We start from the raw sequence: 24,837 nt of genomic DNA on the forward strand, positions 1-24,837 counted from the left end.
TTCTGCCTAGAACAGGAATTTCTACATGGACAGCATCTTATAGAGTTTGTTTTTTTTCTCATGCACTCTAGCTGTATTATTTATGTAGTTAACTATCACTTTATTTTGCTTTTACAAACTTATTAATAGTTGTGTGTTTTTCTGGCAATCTTCCACCCTTCTCTTTAATTATTTTTGTTATGAAAATATCTGTTTTCATTCAATATCTGATTTCCTCAGAAGTGTGAAAATCTGAAATTTAAAGAAATTGGAACAGGTAGGATAAATTAATAAATACAGCTATGACTGCTAAGTCAGTAAATCTGACAGTACTCAGTAAATATGTGATGCTGAATCACAAAATTGTAGATCTGTACAACACTCTGAAAACTACAGGAGTCTCTTAGGACAATCATCTTGGATATTTTCCTTAGACAAGAGGCCTTGGTTGCTACTTCAAAGAATATGCCCCCTCAGAGGAACAAAATCTAAGGGAATACCTGAAAATAACTATTACAGCTGTTTTGCAACTACAGGTCATGAAGGAAAAAACTGGGTATGTTTTCAATGTTTCAATGCAGTACAAACACTTTTTAAACTAAGCTATAACAATCAAACAAAAGCCCAGAAAATAATTTCTGAGTGTAAGGGATCATTAAAAGAATTATAAGCAATACTGGTATATCTATAAAAGTGTTTTAAATCTCTGGATCACTGGAACAACTTTGCATTTTCATATTGCTTTCAGCTCCAGAAGCTTGTAGAATGTCCACATCTACAGAAGTTAAACACTGTGCTGTGTTTTCTCTATGAAACACTATTTTGTGCTGTATTAAGTTGTGTCCTCAGGGCTTACTCCAAAGCCAACAGTCTATTTTCCATTAGTTTTAGTATGTTTTCCAATGAGATCCTTCAACTGTAAACCAGCTAGGACTCTGTTCAATTATTCAGCAATACTACAGTTTAAATGAAAACAGGGAAATACAATATTAAAAGTTTCAAACACTTCAGATTTCTGATTTTTGTCCCTGATAAACATACAGAGCACAATACTTGGAAGAAGTGATCACTAGAATCAAAGACTTTACCCTAGAATTCTACATTTGATTACAAAATTCCTGTGTATCAAAGCCAGATACACTCACAGAAAGAAAATGTGCAGCATTTTTTGTCCTTGATTCAATGGCCTTTGATTCCCTGGCTTTTATTATTATCATTATGAAGAGTTTTGCAATGCTTTTGATACTCCAAATTCAAGAACCTCAGGGTTTGCCCTCCCACACTAGGCTTTTAGCATTTTGTCAACAGTTCTCAATATTTTAGAACTTCCAAATGTGCAAATCACAGTTTTTGTCTTAGAAAAGAGAAAAAAAGACAGAGAGGAATCCTTAGGACATTAATTACTAACTTGAGGTCATCACCTTAAACAAAGCAGTAACGACAGCAAATTCAAGTTTCATCTCGTTGTGTTAGCACTCATAGATCATACAACATCCCCAATAAAAAGGACAGATCCTTGGAGTAGTTAGCAGAAATCAAAACAGATTCTTAGAAAAATGTTGCTCAAGATTTTTATTCAAATAGATAAGATCTAACATTTCCTTATTTGGAAAAAAAAACCACTAAAAGTGAAAACTGAGCAGCAACCAGCAAACATCGCCCCTCAAAGAACCAAGATGCTGCAAGCTCTTCTGGTCATGAGTATTTTGCTGGTGTGCAGGGAGGATTATTTCAAGTCTTGCTGAGTTCAGGCAATCAGCAGTTGTACATGTAACATTTTTCCCCAGGTAACGAGTATTTATTTTTCTTGTCTGAAGATATTTTTTGATTGTTAGAAAAAAGCATCTCTCTCATTTTTTTTATTTTTTTTCCTCATTTAGTTTTAACTATGAAAACTTCATTTGGGTTTTAGTCCTGTTGTATCTACTGGGGAACATGGAAAATTTGCTAATTTTTCTCAATTTTTCTTTTTAGAAATCTTGGTAGTCTTCATCAAAATCTTCCCCTATTTAAAGAATTTGCTGGATGGACTATGTTGACATCCATTTCAGTGACTCACATTTTCAAAATTTCTGCCATCTGTCACTGCAAAGATTCATGAGATGAATTGCGCAAAAAATTTTGAAATTTTGTCTGCAGTTTTACTCCAGAGGTTGCAAATATATACACAATATATATATCACAATACAGCAAAACTTACATATAAATAACTATTTTCAGTAATGCTTCAAACATGTTTCAATGTTCTAATGTTTCTCAAGTTCTAGATATTTAAATATTTTTCATTTTTTAGCTTTGCTGTCTAAAATTAACTCTTTACCTACTTACTGGTATTGTCTAGGGATGAAGGTCTGATAGGTGGAATGAAAACATTAATATTTCAAGAATTCAGAACTGAAGTTCACAAGTCTCCTAATACTGCTGTCTTTCTACTGCACTCTTCCAGCATCTTCTCACAAACTGTTTCCTTCAAATCTGCTTTCCATATTTTTAGCAATTTTATTTTCATTTTACAATACACAGTAAGCTTAATTTTGTCAACTACCAGTTTTCATTATAGTTCATGCCCAGCTTGTGTATACTCTACACTTGTCAAAAACATGGTGCTGTTAGTCTATTCCCATTAGCATAATACATAATTTCCACTTCTAGTTTTTATACTCAAATAAGCCAAAAATTACAATATGGTACATGTAGAAAAATGTATCCAAATGCATATTTATATGACGTTGATTCAAAAAATCTCAGCTGTGGGATCAAAATACTGGTTTTCAGATGTTTATGGTTTTTTGGGAAATGCTCTGTAATCAGTTTCTGCTGGATTTGATGCAACAATAAAAAGGTTTCTGAAATAGTTGAGTTGTTCAAAAGAGATTTGGAAAATTTAGGCAAAATTTTCACTTTACTTTGTTAAAGGTAATATGCAATGCTATCTGTTCATTCTAAAGAGTAGCAGTTTGTGGCTCCATACAACAAAATGCTTTCCTCCAAGACAATAATTCCCAGCAAGTAGGGATTCTTCTGATTCTTGTCTGACTTTTGAAATTCCAGTTCAAAGGATCTTAAGATGAATTCAAAAGAGCCAAGATAAAAGAAGATACAGCTAATCTTGCAGATACCAAGGTTTCCATACAAGATATGAAAGATATGCCAAAAACCAGAGACTGACTATACATGTAATAAAACTTAGACTACAGAAAGAAATACATAGCAATAAATATTTGGCAGTTCTCTAAAATAAATCTCCACAACTTTCCAGAAGTATGCTTAATTACTTTTTAACTAATTTTGTTTTCTCCAAAGCACCTCTGGCTCTTGGTATGTGGAATTACCAGAATGTGGATCCAACTGAAATCACTCTCACTTTATGTTTTCTTCTAATTATTCTTTCATTTAAAAGTCTTAAAAGTGTATTCCCATTTTACTCATTATTTCCCAGTTCATTTTAATTAGATGTCATTGCCAGCTTCAGTGCAAAACTGCTTCTGTACAGTTCTGATCAACTCTCTATCTTGTGCAAATAAACTAAAGGAATAGTTAAAAAGCCCAGTGAAATTTGCCTACATTATGGTATTTGGAGGAGTTTGAAGTAGAAAGTGGATGACAACTGAAACAGTCAACACACATACCTAAACAATTCCATTAAATCATAATAAAACTAATATTTGAAAAGCTTTATTATTTTGAAAATGAATGAAATCAAGAATATGAACTGAAATTTATTTTCTCCATTTGTTAATAAAATCATGTTTTTGAAATGAATAACTGAATCATGCAACTAAATGTACCTTGGTGAATTTATTTACTTGGACTGATTCTAATCATGTTTTTAAAGAGACAGTGTGAGACAGTTTCCAATATTGCAGTGATGTTTTCTGTCAACTTAGGTGTTTATGAAAATGTATTTTTCAATTATAATGGGTCAAACCCTTAATTTTTTAAAAAAAATCACAGTTCAATGATATCCTATACAGTCATTGTTTTACAACTTAAAAAAAAAAAACCCTATATGAATCCTCAGGGAGCAAAAGGGACACAGTTAGTTAATGCTCTGTAGGAAAAACATCAAGCAATTCTAAAAGAAAGCACATATATTTATTCTACAGGATAACTGTGAACTACAGGTTTTGTTCTGAATTTTATTTCAGTAAAGACAACTACAAAGGGCATTCTCTGATGGCCTAAATCTTTAAAGCAATCACCAGCCACTTAAAAAAACCCAACGCACTGCATCCTTCATTTGCAACCCTGAAGAACAGTACTTTGTGATGAACCCTTGTAAGTCAAGCGTGATGCTAGAAAAAATCCTAAAATCAAATACAATTTTCCAGACCTTGCAAAATTTACTGTTTTTATTTACTGTAGAAGAAATCAAACACTTTTTCTAAAAGAATGTCAATCACTGAACAGCATCAAGCCTGTTGGAGAACAAAATAATCACCATGAAATACAAAGTACAACTGATCAAGAAGCAACATTGACTGTCAGTGTACAATTCAGAAACCCTTCAAATTGTTATTAACTTTTCTATGATTACTCTTCATTGCTAATAATTACTGTAGCTACACTATTTCCTGACAAATGAATTCCTAAGTAGATGGGATCTCGTTAAATACTATTTTCTAGTCAGCATATGATCTCCATACAAAGGTACTAAAACTGCATGTGATCAGACTAATTTGTCAGTATAGTTTGGTGCATCTTATACAGAAAAGATGCCTGAAAAATTGTTGTCTACAACGTGAATATATTGCATAAGGTTACACACTGCAAACGAGAACTAACGGGCACGTTGTGCAAAAGGAAGCAAGACCTAGGGGTCAGTAGTAAATGATGCTGCTTTTTTTTTTCCTCCCTCTGGAACAATCCCTAGGGATTGAAAGCAGCTGCAAACTGGCTGAACCAACCAAGCTCCTTGGGCTGAAAAGGGGCTAGGGCACAGAGCACTTCTGCTGACTTCAACATTATTTATGATTTCTTCTTGCTGGAGTGCTCACCACTAACCAGATATTGCCTGCCTTTGAACCTGTTAAATGGCAGAACAAAATGAAGAGAAGGGAGCTTTATCCTCTCAAGATACCTCACATATTTTTAATATACACCTGAACTTGATTACACATGGTGAAAACAAGCTCTGGTAAAAATGAAGAGTGTGTAGTCGGCTGTGCTACTGAAGTACAAGGAGTGCAGTCCTGGTCCCGAAACTTGTGAATATTAAAACATTCCTACTGGTTTTGTTTTTGCTTTTCCCTCTCAGATGTCTCAGAAGTTTGTAATTTGTTCCTTTACAATTACCATAGCTATTTGATATCCAAATATACTTGATACAATGAATGAGATTTCAAGTTGAAATCCTCTTATCCAGGGAAGCTATTGATTAATAACTACTGGAAAAAGACATAGCAGACTTTTTGATCTGGATTACATGTTAAAGCATCCTAGCAGCTAACTAAAGGAGATTTTCACAGTCAAAGGAAAAGGAATGTTGCACTACTTTTCTCTCTCAGTGCTCAGAATGAAGTTAAAATTTCAGGAAAGACAAAGAGATCACAAATGCTTATGTAACAATAAGAAACAGCGAAGAATGCATAAGAAAACAGGAAAAAATATTAAACCTTTAATATGTTCACTTATTTAAATCAGTTATCTTTACAGTAATATCAACATTTATTCTAATTTTAAAAGAAAAGAATACACATATGCTGCTACTGACTGTGCAAACCCCTGTAACTGCAGCATCAACCAAATAACTTGTTAGAACTACTCATTACAGTAAGTAGTGTCATAGCCTGACATCACAGAACCTCTATTGGCCTAATATTCTTCCCATATCCCACAGAGAAAGAAGTTTCAGTATATTTTAATCAGTCATTTAAAAGAAATCTTATATTTAAAGAGAATTACTATTAAAGACATTATTTTAAACAGCATAACTTTGAATTTCAGTTTCTATATTTTGAAGCACTAATAAGACATTTAAACAAATTTATTTACCTTAAGGTCTGAATTTACTGAATGCAAAGACTGCCCTACATGCAGCAGACTCTAGTAGACTTCATTTAAGGAGAGAAGTTTAATCATGTTATAAATATGACAACGATTTCAAATGATCTTACTAAGCACATTTAGTATTTAATAGGAAATTTTGTCAACAATGAAAGGGGATGCTATAGGCAACACATTATCCCAGATTTTATCAGAGCATTTCCATGGAGGATTAATAAGAAAAGGCACTAAATCTTATATTTACAGTGGCTAAATCCATTACTGATTTTAACCTGAATAACTCTGAAATAGCTGAGAAGTTCTGTACAAAAGCATAAAATGTCTTTAAGTAGTTCCTTGAAGAAAAACATCAGCACCTCTGCGAGCTGTATTTGCAGCTTCAGAGATCATTCTAGAAAAGGTTTGCTAACCCATTTTTCTTCTAGGACCTCCATTACTAATGCAGTGCAGCTTCTGGAATTAGAACAAATATTCATGAGGTGGCTTTCCAGTGATAAACAGGATGAAACTAAACATTGCTGCATATCAAGTTGACACTCATGATAGATAAAACAGAATATAGGATCATAGACTGGGGTGGGGGGGGAAAGTCCATTTTATTTTCTCACAGGATAGCAGAGGACTGTTACTTGTTAAACAGTGCTGTAACTATTAGAGCCTGAGAAAGGAGACAAGTCTGAAATCATTGGATAAGATTCGGTATTTTCAGAAATATCATTGAAAACAGAATTCAATATATACCATATATCTTATACCTTCTGATTCACAATAAAATCACTAGAAAATTCCAGCAGACTGTAAGCAATACACAGGACTACACAGAGCATTAAACTGAAAATAGAACTACAAATTTAAAGCTGAGCAAATACAATTTCTAGAATGACACATACAGAAGTAACTATTATAATAACAGAATTATACATCAAACTTCAAGTGGTTTTCCTTTCTAAAGGTCAGGAAAAGCAAAAAGAAATTTATTGGTTTTGTCTGCTTTTTATTTCAGTTTACAACAGTTAACACTTAACTTTAATATCCTAGGAATACTGCTAAAAAACCTGAAGGCAATATTTTTCTATTGCTCACAATATATCCCTCTGTAAAAAGGCCTCTCCAAAAATCTAAGTGTCCGTCTGAATAACAATGCTAAATTCCACAGCTCAGGATTCATTAAAACAGTGGAATCACTCTAGACAGAACATATTTTATTTTAATGCACAAATTGCTAGGACCACATCTTATCATGAATTTTGTCTCTGATTTTCAAGCAGCACTACTGAATACAATATCCCATGAAAGAAATACAGTGCCCTTCATTCCCTTCTCTGAGAGATAATTAGCAAATATTTTTCAAAAGTTGAAAAAATAGTAATTATAAAACAAATAGGAAACTCTAATATATGTTTGACATTTATTATAGCCTAATGTATTTGAATATATATCCTATTTTTATTTTTATAGTTTTTTTAATGGCATATCAAATATTAGATATGTTATTAGTAAAACAAAAATAAAATGAGGGTTGCTCTGAAATAATTAAAAGTTAGGCAAATGATTACACATTAAATATTTGATGAATGCTCTCTAAAAATTAGTTTCTAATAGTTTAAAAATGTTTGACAGATAATTAAGAGGATTAGTAATTGCTTTCAGATTTTTAAGGCCAGTAAAGAAACAATGCTTTTAACCATTCTGGTTTTTTAGTTCATCCTGTGAAGTAGCCTTCACTTCCACTTGCTGTGTCTAGACGAGAACATGCATGATTTGAGTATAACTTATTCTTGTAAGTCATACACTGGATTTCAGATGATTCTGTTATTTATCCATTACCATGAAAACTGCATACAGAATACAAAATAAGGACTGTATTACATTATCAAGATTATTCTCTGCCAGGTATTGCTAAATTTCATGTCAAATGAAATGGCAAGACCAAATGGCCTGTAGTCTGATAAATTTGGGAACAGTGCCAATAAACATCCATTTATACAAGATAGCTCTTGTCAGACAAACATGATATTATCATTATGAAGCTTAGATTAATCACTGTATCACACAGGACTGATATAATACAGTTAGACTTCTGTCAGAAATTTCATTTATATGGTGAGGCATTGGGAATTAAGTACCATATGAAATGAATTTCATTTATTAAAGAGATTAAAATCAGGCAATGATGATCGAAGAAATTAAATGTATATAGGAACTTACACATGACAGAATGTCAATGAGGTTCTTCAGAGATCCAGTTTGACCTATGGATATTTAATAACTGTACCAGAGATCAAAAATTTTAAACATGAACATGTTGATTAAAGGCACAGTGTAGAAATCAGAAACACTCTGAAGGAATGGTAAGTACTTGCAAGGACAGATCAGTTCCACACCACCCCCTGGCTCACTTACAGATGAGCTTGGAGGTATCAGGAATAAAGAAACCAGGTTATGTTTGGAGAATGGATTTTAAAAAGAACTCAGAAAAACTCTTAAGTAATGTTTTATCATTTTAATAACTTATTGCATGAGATGTATCTGATTTACGGTACAGGGTGCAAGAGCTGCTGTGCCAGGTCAGACACACAGTCTGTCTAGAGCAATAGTTTCTCTGAACAGCAAATGCCTAGGAAAGAGGAGAGCAAATGCTCTTCCCAGTATAATCTCTTGACCATTGTAAGTTTGCCACTGAAAGACTCTGAGTAGCTTGATCTACCTCTAACAACAATAATTTTCTATTTAAATGAACAAAAGCTTTCTTGGGGAAAAATTTAAATCAATGATGAGAACTAGCATAAGATCTGGGTCTAGAGCACTAGGCAGGCCAATTCAGACATGAAGAATTACACCTGTCAAGGCTATAAACATTTTAGAAATTGTTACTGGAGCTCAAACAGAATTTTGTACCTTGCTCAATTCCCTACACCACATTATAAACATTTCACAACAGCTGGTCCTTCTTGTACACAAAAACTATGAATGCAGGACTAGTGTGTCCCTGCAGTATTTCTACAACTCTGACTTGTTCTGTTTAGAACCACAGTTGTATGCAACAACGTCTTCTTTTTTTTCTAACAGTTGTAATGGTAGAAAACTGTACAGATACAATTCCTGACGACAGTCACTTAAGCCTGTAAATTAGGCTCTGTGTGTACACCTATTTGGTACTGAATTTTGTACCTTAGCCAGTAAACCTCTCCAGCATTGGAACTACCACTGAAGGAGAAAACTACACTTTCAGGCTACCTGAATTAGATGATACAATTAGAATCATTGTACCTGATTCAGACACAGCTATTCCAGCCTCTGGTGTTTAATTCCAAGAAGGGTTATTGGAAAGAAATCAGAAAGTTAGGGAAAATAACCAACTTCTTTATACCCAGCTTGACTTCACTGTGCCTCATGTCTTTATCTGTTACACTTCGAAATCTTTAAAAATATTGGCACTAAGAGTTTCTATGACAAAACACATGATTGTAAAGCCCTTTGGTAAGATGCACATACATTACTGCTCTTAACATAGCTACTTCTGTTGGAAATATTTAAGAAGAAAAAGAATATTATATTGAACAGTAAGAGTTTTAATAACCCACCACATGCTCCAATCACTGAAATCTTTGGTGTACTCATAAGTCTTCATATGTAAGAGACTTAATTGCTCAGCGAAATGTTGCTAGCATATTACTCATTTTATGATTATTGATGGCTGTTTATGCACAGTTGCTGCCTTGGCAGACTATATATCATATTTGATTAGTATCTTTATTGTGCTAACTGTATATAAATAAAAATATTCCTCAAAGACACATGCTGTGACATAATTATTTCAATAAAGTATATTCACATTAGTTTAAATGGCAAGTTTCTGATGAACAGAGAACACATATTCCCTCAATATCTTGAAAACTTCTTTTGTAGACAATAGATCTTCACTCTACTATTCCCATTACTGATTTATTTATGTGTGCCAGTGAAGGAGTCCTTAAGTAAACTGTAGTATCTATTTGTATAAAATAATAACAATAGTAATAAAAATTATATTTCCCCCCAATATCTAGATCATACTTACATGCACAAAAAGTAAAATCCGAATTTACACTCATGTAATGTGTGCATATGACATATATTGATCACTGGAAGAATTTAATATATTCTGTCTCTTCATAGCCATTGCAAGACTCAAGACAGACACAAGGTTATGTGATCCTTGCTTGAGAACACAATTCCCTCTCATTCATTGCTATATGTCATGGTATAGGGATGATACTCCCAAATTCACTGCTTCCCACTGAGGGTCTCCAAACCATGCACTTCTTGCTTGCTTCTCACCCTCCCACAGCCTCCCCCTGTGCTGGAGAGGAGAATTGGAGGCACAGAAGGTGAAGAACATGGGTTGAGATAAGAACAATTTACTGGAAACAGCAGTAAGAGAAGAAAACAAACAGTAACAGCAACAACACTAATGACACAGGGTAGAAGAAAGAGGGGAACAATTCACGTGTGATAGTTGGAACTGAGGTTACCAGACTAGTCTGCTGCACCTACTTGGCCAGAAGGATCCCCCTCTCTCCAGAAGGCACAGCCTTCCCTCTGCCCCCAGCAATGATGTGAGTTGGTACAGAATAACCTTCAGGTCACGTCTTGGCTACTGAAAAAATTAACCCAGTCTTGGCTGGAACCAGGACACTGATCTTCACACCTCCTCCTTCTTATCTGGTCATGAATTTGTTCTCACTTTCCCCATCATCACCAGCTTGGTTTGTAAGTGCACTTTGCCTCATCTTCCACACCCTTCCAAGGTACTGATTTATAAGAATTTTTAAAATTCTACTGGGTAAGATTCCATAATTTCACACATCACATTTTCATGCCTCAAGTTTTTCTGTAAGAGCACTTGGAAGTGTGTACTGTTAGTACTGATCTTGACTACAGCTTTTCCTGAAAAAGGATGATACTTACATTTTCATATTAAAGGAGTAGTATTCCCACATAAGAATTCAAATTCTCTTGGGAGTTTGCTTAGAATAACAAGTACATTTCACATGAACCTATATAGTGACAATATTTTACTAACATTTTTTATGAATAGCATGTAAAACTTACAAGTTAAGTATTCATTTTCATTTACCTCACTCTTTCCCAGTTTCTTCCTCACTTTCTTAATCATGATGCCAAATCATCATTGCTTTCAGTGAAGGTGAACACCTCCCTATTCAAGCCATTTCTTCTGTGTAAAAGCAGAGAGATTTGTCTGCTTCATGGCAGTTTCCCAGCAGATCCTACTGTGTAACTCTCTGAATAAGCCAAAGACTGCTCACCCAAAGACCACAGTCCTAAGTCTCACTGTTTATCATCACAACCTTCCTCTGAATCTGAGCTCAATCACCACAATGAAATTTGCCATTCATGGAAATGGTTGTCACCAATTCTTGAGCAGCAAAGTAGGGGCCTGGTTGGGCTCAAAAGCTGTCCCTAAGTGTAGCTTATGAACCTCATGGGTAGTCTGAACATTGCCACTATCCCAGATAATGGTTGAAAATGAAGAGGGGAGACTTCTGCCAGTATCCACTAGTAAGTCACAACCACTACATTTGCCTGGACAGACAGCCCACAACAGATCTCAGCCAGAACCTCCCTGTCCCTTCCTTCCTGCCCCAACCTCGAATCAGACAGGAGCTGTACATGTCAAGTTCAACCGTGGGGCCCTGCACAGTCAAAGATCAGCCTAACAGAGAACACAACTCCCTCACCTCCACTTCCCTCTCTGTGCTTTCCAGTACTGTGCATATGATGCATTGCCTCAGAGATGAAATCTACTGCTTTATCCAAGTAATAAGCATTATAGCACATAATGCTATAAAAACACATTCATATTACAATACACAAAACACATTCATATTACACATATTCCAAATGGGTTTAGAACTTTTCTCTGTGACAGTTTTGTGGTTTCCATAGATACATAAATATGCTTTCTAATTGATTTAATCTAATTTATTTAATTAATGAAAAGTAAAACTAAACATACAGGAGCTGTTCTCACTGACATATGCAGTGAGTTGGATGAATACTTCTTTGACAGATATCTCACAAAATATGCACTGCTGAAATAAGCATGAAATTTTTCTTGATTTCTTTAACAATAGTTTTGACTCTAAATAAGCACTAGTATTTTCAATAGATTATTCTTTTTTCTTGTATTACCATTAAAAAACTAATATTATTTTTAATAAATGAAGAGTTTCAGGTTTTTTCCTAAGAAATCTAATGAAAAAAAGCTCAGTGTTAATTAGTGTTATAGCAAAAACATGGAGTCTCCAAGTTCAGGTTTGATGTTATTTTTACAATACAGCAGATACCAGCATCTACTAGAAAAGGAGGGGTCCTTAACTATGTTATTTTATGAAATATAATTACATCAACTTATAAGAGCATAATTTTAATATATTTATTGTAGCTTTCAGAAGCATCTTGCCAAAAAGAATGTAATTTATCCTGATTTCTCTACATTTCAGAAATTTGATTCTATCAACTATAACATCTATACTGCATTCATAATTACTAAGACTGAATTAAGGAATCTTTTCAGATTCTTTTCAGAGGTATATAACAAAGTAACATATTTATTACAACTAACAACAGACACAAGAACCTAAAACCCTCAGAAGATTCTAATTCACAGGTTCAAAATACTGAAGAGTCTACTGATATATTTGCCAGTGCAAGAAGGTATCTCACATATGTATTAAAACTTTTACAGGAAGTATCTCCTCTATGTTCATGGGGAGAAATAATTCTGGAAAGAGAAAGAACCTTATTTTTCAAGGGATGTTAAAAAGACACTGCTAACTCTAATCTTTAGACTTCAGTTGGTATCAACAAATATAAATACCACACACAGCACAGAATTAAGAATGGTTATGAAATATTCTTTCAGCAGATACACTGGCATATTCCTTGAAACTGGTGATTTAGGGACTTCCCAAGTTGCAAACATGAAGGTTACTGTCAAGTAGTACAAGTTGCATAAAACAACAATTATCAGCTTTATCTTAACACAGTGAAAGTAACAGGACTTTGCTCTTCCATTACTATTACTCCTTCTGTTCCCCCATTCAATTCAGGAACTTCACATGACTTTTCAAAGCAAAATCTTCCCAGAAGCTTAAAAATTCTGCATCTATTCCCATGCTGGACTGTCTCGTATAAAATATCAATTCCAAGACTGAAAAGACTACCAGTATAAATTATTCACTTACCTGTTTTTCAGCTTGTCCATATTCTGATCCTTGGGGTGACAAGAAGTGACAAATATGACCATTGTTTTTTGCCTTCTCTCGCAGAGCCATAGCAGTTCGTACTGTAGCATTTCTAGCATGAACAAACACCATCACCTTTAGACAGAAAGAAACAGGGCCAATGAGAAATTAAAAAAAAAAAAAGGTTTAATCAAATAATATAAACACTTTAATTACAAAATATTCTCTATGGGAATAACAAAAACTAGTTAATACATGGCATACTAATGAAAACCAATGTCACTTAAGGGCAATTAAGGGATGATCCTGCCTACATTGCATTTAATATTTTCAAAGAGCTTTTAAGAAGGTTGTATTTTTTTAAAATTCTTAAGTCTTGAAAAATAGGGAACAATTGTTGGCCATAAATAGTTCATCTTCACAAAGTATTGAGATTAACATTGATGTAAAGAGTTGTGTTATTTGACACATCCTAAATGATCTGGAAACAAATAGTGGGCTGATAAACATTCTGCTGCTACAACTTGGCTATGTGAGAAAAGAACAACCAATCAAACAGAAGAGAACTACTGTGCAATACTCACAGTTAAAAGCCCACAAAAATATTACAACTGTTAACAGCAGGACCACTAATAGAATATTCAAAAGCCATGAAAACACTAATCAAAATGTTTTAGAGAAATGTTTTAACATTTTTTTCATGCTGTTGATAATGTCAAGAGATCTCAAAGAAGACTTGGAGCCTTACCTAAAACCAACTAAAATATTCCTTTCTCATTACTGCCTGCTGTAATATGTGTTTAGAAACAATCCTGTGGGCTTTAGAAACTTTGATAGTCAGAGGCATTCAGTATACAAGCTGCAGGAACTGGAATGGGACAGATGGATTGGGACCTCATTGCATTTTATGCTCTGAGTTTCCCTTCTCTTCTGCCTATTATACTCAATAAATTTCAATAAATTCATCAAGTATAAACAAGAAAAAGCATGTTTCTGCTTTTACTTAGCAGAGGCTTGGTTCACACTTGATAAAATTTCAGCTATGATTTCCAAAGCTTCTGCCTACATATATAACAATATCTGACACCATAGCAATCATTCATTCAGAAAGACCTAAGACCTTAGTGTGCAGACAATAACTAAGAAACAAGCAATGTGTAACTGTCCTCTACACAGAAGCCTTTCTACAGCTCTTATAGACACCTAATTTTCAGATGTTCAGCACTTTTCTTCGATATTTATCTGCCACTGTTTTAAAAGTAATAATACACACTTGAAGTCATTGACTTTTATGTATCAAATAATCACATCTCAACACCTGAAAAAAATTAAAGTGATTGCAAAACTGTTGACCAAAAAAAAAAGAACTTCCCAGACAGACAACAATCTCTGTAGATCTTGTTACACCTTGAAATCTCTGTACACCACCACATGTTTTTGAAGAACCAGCCCTAGCTAAAAATTGACATAAAACACCTTGTTGGATGTTTTTTCCCCAATGAAGTCAGTAAACATTTATCAAATATACTGTAAGACAGCAATATAGTCTTAGGAGGGTTAATTTAGCCTGTCCTAACTGTGTCAGAGAATATTATATTTCAGTGGCAAAATCTCTGTGCATTACATTATGCAAATAAGTTAGGAAAAGTAATTTAGGATAGAGAGAAGTGGTTCCACAGTTACAAGCTGTGTAATTAGATCTGTACTTTGCAGTTCAAAGCCAGCTCTGGTGTATATAGCCCTAGTGCTGAAAGCGTCTGCTGCTGTTCTCCTGAAACCAAAGCTTTTAAATAATAAAAAACACACAAGAAAGGAAAAAGCGAATGTCTCTAGCTAGGTTACCTTAGAATTTTCACAAAGTATAAAACAAATCAAACCTTTTTCACTGGAAACTTTGTTTAAAATTCACAGCAGGAACTGCTTGCATCCCCAAAGAGTTGCATATTCCAGGTTTTAATCTTTATGAAACATGTTAGTACATCACCAAAGCACAGACAAGTGTGCTATTATTACTAAAAATGTATAATCAGATACTTGAAATACCTTGAAATACATTTATTCTGCCTTGGACAGCAAAGATGCTTGGATTAACTTTTGCTACTGGAAAATACATATCTCAAACTGATATTCTCTATGATAGCCTTAAAATGTTGCATCAGTGTTCTGGGGAAACATGCTGACTCTTTCAGGTATCTTTCCATCTTCTTATTAAAAGTGCTGGTCACTTGAATGCTTGAGTTCAGCAATTCTCTTACTGAACACCTCTCCTTGATGAGAAAAGGCCTAGGTTTTGCCACTCACTTTGCATCATACCTTTTAAAGAAACTAAGATGAAAAAATGAATTTATTTCATTCAATGTTGATATCAATTATGTGGTAAAGAAACAAGCATCTGTATTTTAGCCTCAAGACACTGTTTGGCTTCACACAGCTAAATCCTTATAACATGTTCTTTTATGTGGTTCTTGATCTGGGTATTAGTTTTACTGAAAATGAACAGATAGGGATATTGACCAACAGATTAATCTGTCCAAACATTTTCTCCCTTAAGGTCAGCTGAAAATTCCTCGAAGTGTTTTACAAAACTCAATTCCTAATAAGGTTTCAACACTTCCCCAAGGACAGCTAATGGCACCTATTTATGTTGAAAACATCTTTGTCCACACCATTAAATGGAACCACCTTACAGACTAAGTAAAACTCACTAACATGTAGCCTTGTTCTAAAGAGTAACAAACCTGTTTTCCTCTTGTGCTGTGAGCTCTCCCTAACTGCCAAGATACAGTTCAAAATCTCAGCATCCAACATTTGCAGAATAAGAAGTACATTACATCCAAAGTATACATGAAAACAACACAAACAGCTCACTAATGCCTCTTGGTCAAAAATTATGCTAAATCAGAGTATCTAAGATTACCAGATCTGATAGCATAGCAGTGCATAAATGTGATTTCCCATCCTCTCATCAAATCCAGTAATTCATGAAGAATTATCCAGAACTAGTAACTAAAAGAACAGCAATAAAATTAAAAAAAAACAAAACAAACATAAGTTGACCTATACTAAAGCTTAGTTTTAGAAAAAAGTTTAACATAGAAATCTTATTTTTGCTTTAGTAGATTTTTGTATTTTGCATATTAAAGTATTTCCGCATATTAAACAACACCATGGGAATGGAAAAAGCTGAACAAGCTGTCACTTACTAAGGCAACAAGAGAATTTGAATTTACTTTCTAATTATTTCAATTAATGTTAGTACATCTTGTATTTAAAAGAAATATTGATATAATTTGCATGTGTACTAAGATCTTTTACTACAGAAAACTGAAGGATTACTAAGCTGCCTACAAACCAGTGCTAATGAGACATATTTTATATCCTTTTTCTACAAAAAATTATTCACAATTTAAAAGCAGACTGCATTTACTCATCACATAACATTAACTAATGTGGATTGGAATACATGAATTTTCATTCAAGGTTGTGAAATCAAAAATGCCCATAATTTTAAAACAAAAGTGACCATTAAAATATCTGTACATTCAAGATAAATATTTAGGAAACTGTGTTGAAGAACAGAGCTACACAATACCATACAATATTTTAACAGAAAATATTAGCTAATAACAGATTAATATATATTTCATCAGCTAATAAAAACAGTAAGGTGATATATTCTGAACTCTTGAAAGATTACCATTAATCACTCCCTAAATTTCTATTTATTCACTTAAATAAATTACTTGTGATCATCCCTGTTTAAACAAAACCTGGGATTTTTCAAAACACTCTATATGAACTCAGAAAAAAAACCTGTTTAACATCACTATTTATCTTTTCTATTTCAATATACTGGGTTTTAAGGGGTAATAACTCCATTGTGCAGATTTTTCTACTATTTCAGTGTGCACTAGCTCATTTATTTATCTGTGATACTACTTTTTAAAGGCATGTGCCCTATAATTTCTATTTATGTATTTCTTTTAATGTGAAAATGTATATTTACTCAAAATGTGACTACCCTAGTGAATGTTTTATTGTACAGTCCTGTCTAATTTCTTTATTGCTTATGATTCACAGAATCTTTCAAGTTGGAATAGAACTACAAGGATTATCTAAGTCCTGCTCCTGGCCCTGCAGTGGACCACCCCAAGAATCCCACCATGTGCCTGAGAGTGTTGCCCAAATTCTTCTTGAACTCTGCCAGGCTGGTGCAGTGACCACTTCCCCGGGGAGCCTGTTCCAGGGCCCAACCACTCCTTGGGTCAAAAATCTAATATTCAGCCTAAACATCCCCCAACTCATCTTCATACCATTCATGAAACTATGTAAAGGGTTCTTGTAGGGACATTATATTGGAAATTTTTTATTTTCTTCCTATTGGCCCTTCCTTCGTTTTGCCTTGTGTGTTCAAAATCTATCCATAAAAAAATGTTCTACTACATAAAGTTTTAAATACTATCATATTTCTTATTCCTATTTTTCACTTCTCTTACAGCAAAGGCAGGACTAAGGATAAGTATTTGTTATGATCTTTCCCATTTGCTTCAGGGACTAGGCATATCTTACTAGCCAGACCAAGGCAAAGAGGACATTGAATAGCTCAGTGTTACAAATGTTTTATGTCACAAGGTTTTCTGCCCCATTCAGTAAAGAACCATCATTTTCCTTAGCTGCACGCCTGCTGCTGCTGTACTTGTGGAAGGCCTTCTTACACACCTTGCCAGATTCACCTTCAGAGTTTGGCTTTCTTAATCCTGTTTCTGCATGCTTGGACAGTGGCTCTATATTACTCCTGGGTCTTTGGTCCCTGCTTTACCCTCCTATCTGCTTCCTTATCGTGATTGTTGGGAGTTTCTTTCTTATCCACACTTGTCTTGTGCCACTTTGCTTGATTTCCAGCACATCAGGATGGACTGTTCTTGAGATTGGAACACATCTGATTCCTGAAAATCCCCTAGCTCTTCCAGACCACCTGTCATAGGATTCTTTCAAGATTTCTGAAAAGGACAAAGTGTTCTCGTGCACTTTTTGCCCTGTTCTCTCCAGTAGAACCTTTAACTTCACCATCTCATGGTCACTAGAGCCAAAACATTTCCCAGCATTCAGATCCACAATCTGTCTTTCCCTTTTTGTAAGTACAAGGTATAGCACAGCCTTCATCAGCCTTCATCAGCTCCTCAATCATCTGTGTTGGGAAATTATCATCAATGCACTCCAGAAAGTTATTGGACTGCTTTTGCTCTGCTGTGTTGTCTCTCCAGCAGATATTGTGGTGGTAAAGACTCCCAGGCAGACCAGGGACTACAATTATGAGGCTTCTCAGTTGTCTGAAGAAGACCTCATTTACTTTATCCCTGATCAGTGTCTGTGGCAAAATGTCACATTTCCTATGTCTATATACTGGCTAACCCTCCTCCTAAACTCTCAGCTGGCTCATCATCCATCCCTAGGCAGAGCTCCAGGTTTGCCTGCTCTGCTCTCACACACAAGCAAGTTTCTTGCTGCCCTAACCTTGACCTCGCTCCAGATTCTGTTTCCACCTATTGCAGTACTCAGTCATGTGAGGCATCACATCTCATCACATCTCTGATCTCAATACCATCTTAGTTCGGCACTTAGGGATGCAGATCCCTAATTTCTCCCTTTCGTTCCATATGCTGCATGTAGCAGTACACAGGCATTTCAGAGAGGCACTCAGCTATGCCCATGTAAAATGTGACATTGTCTTCTCTGCCACTATGCAAAACTAAAAGATATAGGGGTTTGGTGTCATTTCCATTCAAGGCTATGGATAAAACAGTTATGGATTTCAAAAGACACTGAGCCTCCAGCATTACAACAGGAGACTCCCATGACATTAAACCTTTACGCTGAAGAATAGCCAGTGTTCACGCAGCAGCACTTACGGAAGGATGCTTCAAATGAAAAGTACTTGCCTACATGAAACTTCATGACTCTGCCTTTATACAACAGTTCTATACATTTTCCATTAAAGAAAACCTGTTTCAGAACACTATAATAGGATCTGTGCTATCTTCCATTTGTAGCGTTAGCCAAATATATTACAAATTGCAGAGGAAAAATGAATAGAGTGAAAATTAAAGCAGAGGGCAAATTTAAAATAAGACAAACAAACAATACTTTACTGACTTCTACAGGTAGTAGAAAATATTCTGAATTTTAATTGGCAGGATAGAAATAGAAATAGCAATAACTATTCTTGTATAGAAAATTAAGCAAGAATAGCTAGCCTATTACTATGCAAATATATGTCATTAGGCAGTTAACAATTGCATTTTTGCAGATGCCAATGGACTTGAATGACAATTATTATTCAAAATTATAAGCAGCTTTTCACTGTATCTTTTTTTAGAAAAACAAGATCATGCAATAATTTTTTTCAAGCATTTCCCTTTGTCCTGTTTTGACACTAACTCTTTTGACTTTGTATAGTAAAATATGCTTCTATGGTATATTTTCAATAAATATCACTCTAGATTAAGAGTTGTCATATTCACCTTGTCTCTTCTTATGTTTTCAAATCTATTTATACTCACATTTATAACATTCATAATACACAAAAGTGACCAGGAGTCAGTAGTGATAAGCAGATTCTATTCAGCTTTAACAAAGGAAAGGAACACAGAAGATACTGGAGAAATCTTTTTACCTATTCCTGTTACTTTTACTTAAGCAAAAAATTAACAAAGTTTCCATGTCATCACTAGCTTCTGGTTTCAGTAACGTAAACCTACCAAAAATTTAAAAGAACAGTTATGATTTCTAATGTATTTTTTATCAGTACTGATTTAAAGACAGAACTTTATCCAGATTTTTTCGCCTAATCAACATGTTTTTTGTATCATTGGAAAAATAAAGAACTGTCTTCAAGGACAAGCGGTGTTTTAAATATGAAACTTAATAAGTTATGAAGAACTTGTATAATGCATTTATTGTTAATGGTAGTAAACTGTGCTAGAACAAATAGAATCTCCCTCCTAAACCCACATGCTACATACCTATTCCTTCTCAAAATATTCTAGCCTAAATAAGAGTATCATAAATACCTCATGATTAAAAGGCATGCAACCACCCAAATGTAACATATTCTAAAATCAGCTTTTCAATAGCCACAGAGAAATACCACAGAATTACATAAATGAGAAACTACATAGTCTGGAAAACAATTAGAAATATAAAGTCTAAAGGAATTTCCTGATGCATCTTAGTGAAAATTTATTTTCCATCCTCATGGATTTCTCAAAATACCTTATTTTCTACAGCAAAATGTTTCTGTGTATTTCTAATTGAAACCCACCAATGACATTACTGCTGGATTCTCAGGTGACACCTGCTAAAAGTCTGTGACAGACACAAGGTCTTGGTGGACAACAGCTGCCTTGGTAATAATTTACAGTTGTTTTGACAAAAATAAGGTAGTTTATTTATATAGTTGATACTGCTATGATAAATTAAGCACACAGATCCATTTCTTTCAGCGCTACAGGGCAAGAATTTTCAAAAGCTTTGAACCACTGACAATGCTTAATGTATCTTTTGGAGTATCATTTAACCTTGTCATTGAATTCTGACTGAAAAATAACGTGGAGGTGACAGGAATCCACAGACTTAACTTCCCACAATCTTCTAGACTGCTAAAGGTCTGCAGTGCCATATCTGAAAAACAGCTTTTAACACAGAGCTACTAAAACTCATCACATATGGCTGCAAGACTGGTCAAGCTGCCTTTGCCATATTTGCAAGCAGTAAATCTGCAACTTAACACTTAGGTCATCCACAAGAGGCCAACTAGCTCAGGATGTCACTATCATGTAACTTCATTTAAATAAAATTTTAGGCGATAGAGAAGTTGACCATCTGGAATTAAATTTGATTTTTTTATTTTGCTTTAATGACCCAATGCAAATTCATAAAGAATAAATAGTAGCACTTGCTACCTTAAACAGCTCTAATTACCAATACCAACAATACTGTGTAGCTGTGCAAGACTGCAGACATAAACTGAACACCTCATGTACTCATAATTAATGAGAAGATATTAAATTGGTGTTTCTGGTCTACATTCATCTGGTCTAAATTCATTGTGAACACCTGAGTACACATATACAGACAAACTACTATATAAATACAAGCATACATGCAAAAATTAGCATACTGCATAGTAACATTGCACACAAACATTTAGAAGGCTCCCTAATTGCAGAATTATGGGGTTTTATACACATAACTTGTTATAGCATCCATTTCCAGCTATTTCCTCAGTTGTTCATAAAGACAGCTGACAAGGTATATGTCGAAAGTCAAATTAATTCGACCAGAAAATATAGAGGAAAATAGTACATACATATCATTTGATAATAATATGAAATATCTGGTATAAAACACTTTTTGAAGTGCACAGAATATCAATATACTGTTTTCAATTAAAGTAAGAAACAGAATTTCATTTATACAGGCATAATATTATATTAACTATTGTATCCTTAAAGCTGAAAAGGCAGTTATTGTGGAAATGAAGACCACTAACAAATGATGTAGAGGCAGAACATAAACATAGTGCAACATCACTAAATTACTTTGTGATTTTGTTAAAGAAATCACACACAAAAATGGGCCCTAATTGTGCAAAAACTGCAAAAGGAAATGATCTAAAACCTCAATTCTTCATTTAATCAGTGACAGAGAAATAACATTTAAAATCATCAGTCATAATTCAGTTGTCCTGCCAGGTCACTTTACCTTCTGTATTTGTGTATTTTTACTCATATATGCATGCACATATAAAGGTAGAAGCAATATATACACATATATATGCAAATAAGTTACACCAGATGATGAAAGAGAAACAATCTGTACAGATACAGAGGTACAAAAACTTGAGCTGAAATAAAGTCTTTAAGCTCTAAAATGAAAATCTAGGAAAAAAACCCAATCTAGATGAAGAACACATGTTAATAAATTCCGTAACTTCTCAGACTTATTTGTCCAAAGCTTGCTACAAACACTATTTCACCCAGGGAAAAAAAAAAACTAGGACAAGCTTAATTCTCAAGGTACTAGGTCCCAGAAAGACCTCTGAAGAAAATACTGTTTTATTAAATCTTATCTCAAGACATGGCTATAAAAGCATTGTCAACAGCTCCAGTAACTAAGCTTATTAAACTTTTATCTTCACACGGCTTCTGCAGCCAAATAACAGCTGGAAAACTGATAATAAAGAAATTTAATCCATCATTTTTACAGATGAAATTAATACCTGTCAAATTCACTGCTGACAATTTAATATAATAGATTTAAATTAACTACTCTGTTTCTTTTTTACTTTAAGATAGCTCAGAAAAACAAGATGACACTTCTTAGTACTGCAAAGTTCAAGTCAATTATTGTACATAGAGAACAATTACAGACAAAGTGAATGCTTTATGTGCAATATGCATCACAGAGCCAGTTCTGAATACAAGTTTGAGTACAGTTTTTTTCTGATCTGAGACAACAAAAATCCTGATTTGAAAGAGTAAAGCATTAAAAATCTGTGCAAGTGACTCATGGAAATTATTCTAAAATTTTAAAAAAATGTATTGCACCTCAAAATTATTTCTAATGAACTAAATGTGGACCAGTAGTGTAAGACAACATTTTAATAAAGAACATAAATTCTAATTAATATAGCAATCTTGATCTCTAGAAAACGGCATAGTAACTACCCAAAGCATAGATCAGTTAAAAATGTTACAACTATACATGGCTCTATTCTGCACATTCATTTAGTTTTAAAATATAGAAGGTAAAGGCTTGTGACAGGTAAATCAGATGCAGTTGAGACAATACTGCAAAAGCAGAAGAGAACACAATCCAGCCAAACCTAAAAAGCTAGCTCAAATGTGAAGAGTAAAAACTCAGAAACTAATAATATACTTGAAAAAACACTTTCTTCAAAGGGTTAAAAACACTGAACTGAAATAAGCACCAAATGGGCAGTTAGGAATCACCACTCACAATGCATCAACAAGAACAGATGGTTTGTATAAAGCTGTTCATTGTTACTTTTCATCCACATTTTTCATCCCAGTAGTGAGATTTCTAGCACGTTAATTCAGAAAAGGGTTGTTGTATCTCTGCTCGTTTGCAGTTATTAGCTTTCGTTGAGTTGTTGCTAATTTTGTACAATTACTACTACTGCATTCCCTTTGTGATGTTGTGTTGAGGCTTTCAGTACCATACAGCATTTCAAAAATCCAAATTCTTTGCAACAGACAGCCTGTCATCCTTGGCCGCTAGAAAAGCTGTTCTTAGCACAGTGAAACCACTTCTTGTAAAGCCATGATGTCTCCTCAGTACTTATGTACTGACACCTTGAACCATAGACAGCAAGGGCAATCAGAACCACAGAAAGGTGTCAGAACTTCCACTGAACAGCAAGTTTTTGCTGTGAACTGAGAACACCAAGCTCAGAGAGAAAATGAACTTCCAAGGAATTACAGAATAAGCTGAGCCAGAAGGGACCCTCATGGATTGTCAAGTCCAGTTCCTAGAGTTTCCCTGAGTACCAGAGCTAGTGAAAGAAAAGATACTGTCATGTCAGACTTACACAGAAAACTCTCAAAAGCAATGGGAAAACAGGAATCATTGTCTTAAAAAGGAGAAGAGCTTTCAGAAGATGAGAGAATGTCCAGGGCACTCCAAGTTAAAAACTGTCATAAACAGACGAAATGGCAAAGGAGCAAAGTGCATTGGATATGGAACCAGGACTTGCAACTTTGATACCTGTGACTGAAGATGAGTAACAGTCTTGAAAGTCAGCAAAAAAAGCCATACAGGAAAATAAGGTGCAGAGAGAAAATGTAAGACCTGCTGAAAAGCTGCTGAAACAACACCAAGGGCAAAGAAAATACAGGATCTCCTTTGAAGGTTTAAGTAATATCAAAGAGAATCACTTATAAGAAAGAAGTAACAAGAAAATGGAGAAACAAAAGAGATGCACAGTCTGGGGAGAGTGGCAAAAGAAGAGTTTTATGACTGCAGTTTGAGGAAGAACATCCTTCAAAAGCTTTCAAGGACTTCAGCAACAAGTCTTCTAATTGATAATACAAGAAATTTATGGGATTTTTTGCTTGAGTGAATCTCAGACCAAAAAAAATAAAAGAAAGAAAAAAAGAAAAGATAGCAAAGAGTAAGGTTCTGACAAACTCCTAACAGCAAAAATATTTAACAGGTGATGGGGACAACAGGAGAAATGTGAGATCATCTCCTGGTAACCAAGCTAGTAAGATAAACCAGCAAAAGGTCAGTAACAGAAGGAGACATAATGGATGTGAATTTATGAGTCAGAGTGAGAAATAGTTAACTCCCTACAATAGTAACTTAAACAACTGGACCTGAACAAAGAGAGACACAGTTCAATATATTAGATAAAATAATTCAACCTGAAATCAAAATTTGCATATGATATATTTTAGAGAAATAACCAAAACCTTAAATATCCTGTTATTTCTCAAAACTCCTAAAAATACTGTTATCTCTCAAATCATAACATGGCAAGGGTGTCATGCTATTGTCAGAAATTGTTAAGAAAAATACA

At 34.4% G+C, this 24,837-nt stretch overlaps 1 protein-coding gene across 7 annotated transcripts in view; it reads right to left on the reverse strand.

The window, feature by feature from the left end:
- The window catches only part of ASCC3 (activating signal cointegrator 1 complex subunit 3), a 252,280-nt gene that overhangs the window by 114,101 nt on the left and 113,342 nt on the right, over window positions 1-24,837 (reverse strand). For all 7 annotated transcript variants that reach the window (XM_086876632.1, XM_086876631.1, XM_086876634.1 and 4 more), the window contains one exon: window positions 13,236-13,370. In XM_086876632.1, coding sequence (XP_086732758.1) covers window positions 13,236-13,370 — 135 coding nt within the window. The remainder of the gene's footprint in view (window positions 1-13,235; window positions 13,371-24,837) is intronic.

The sequence above is a fragment of the Cyanistes caeruleus genome, chromosome 2 (assembly GCF_971803275.1).
Source record: "Cyanistes caeruleus chromosome 2, bCyaCae1.hap1.1, whole genome shotgun sequence".
Taxonomy (NCBI): Eukaryota; Metazoa; Chordata; class Aves; order Passeriformes; family Paridae; genus Cyanistes; species Cyanistes caeruleus.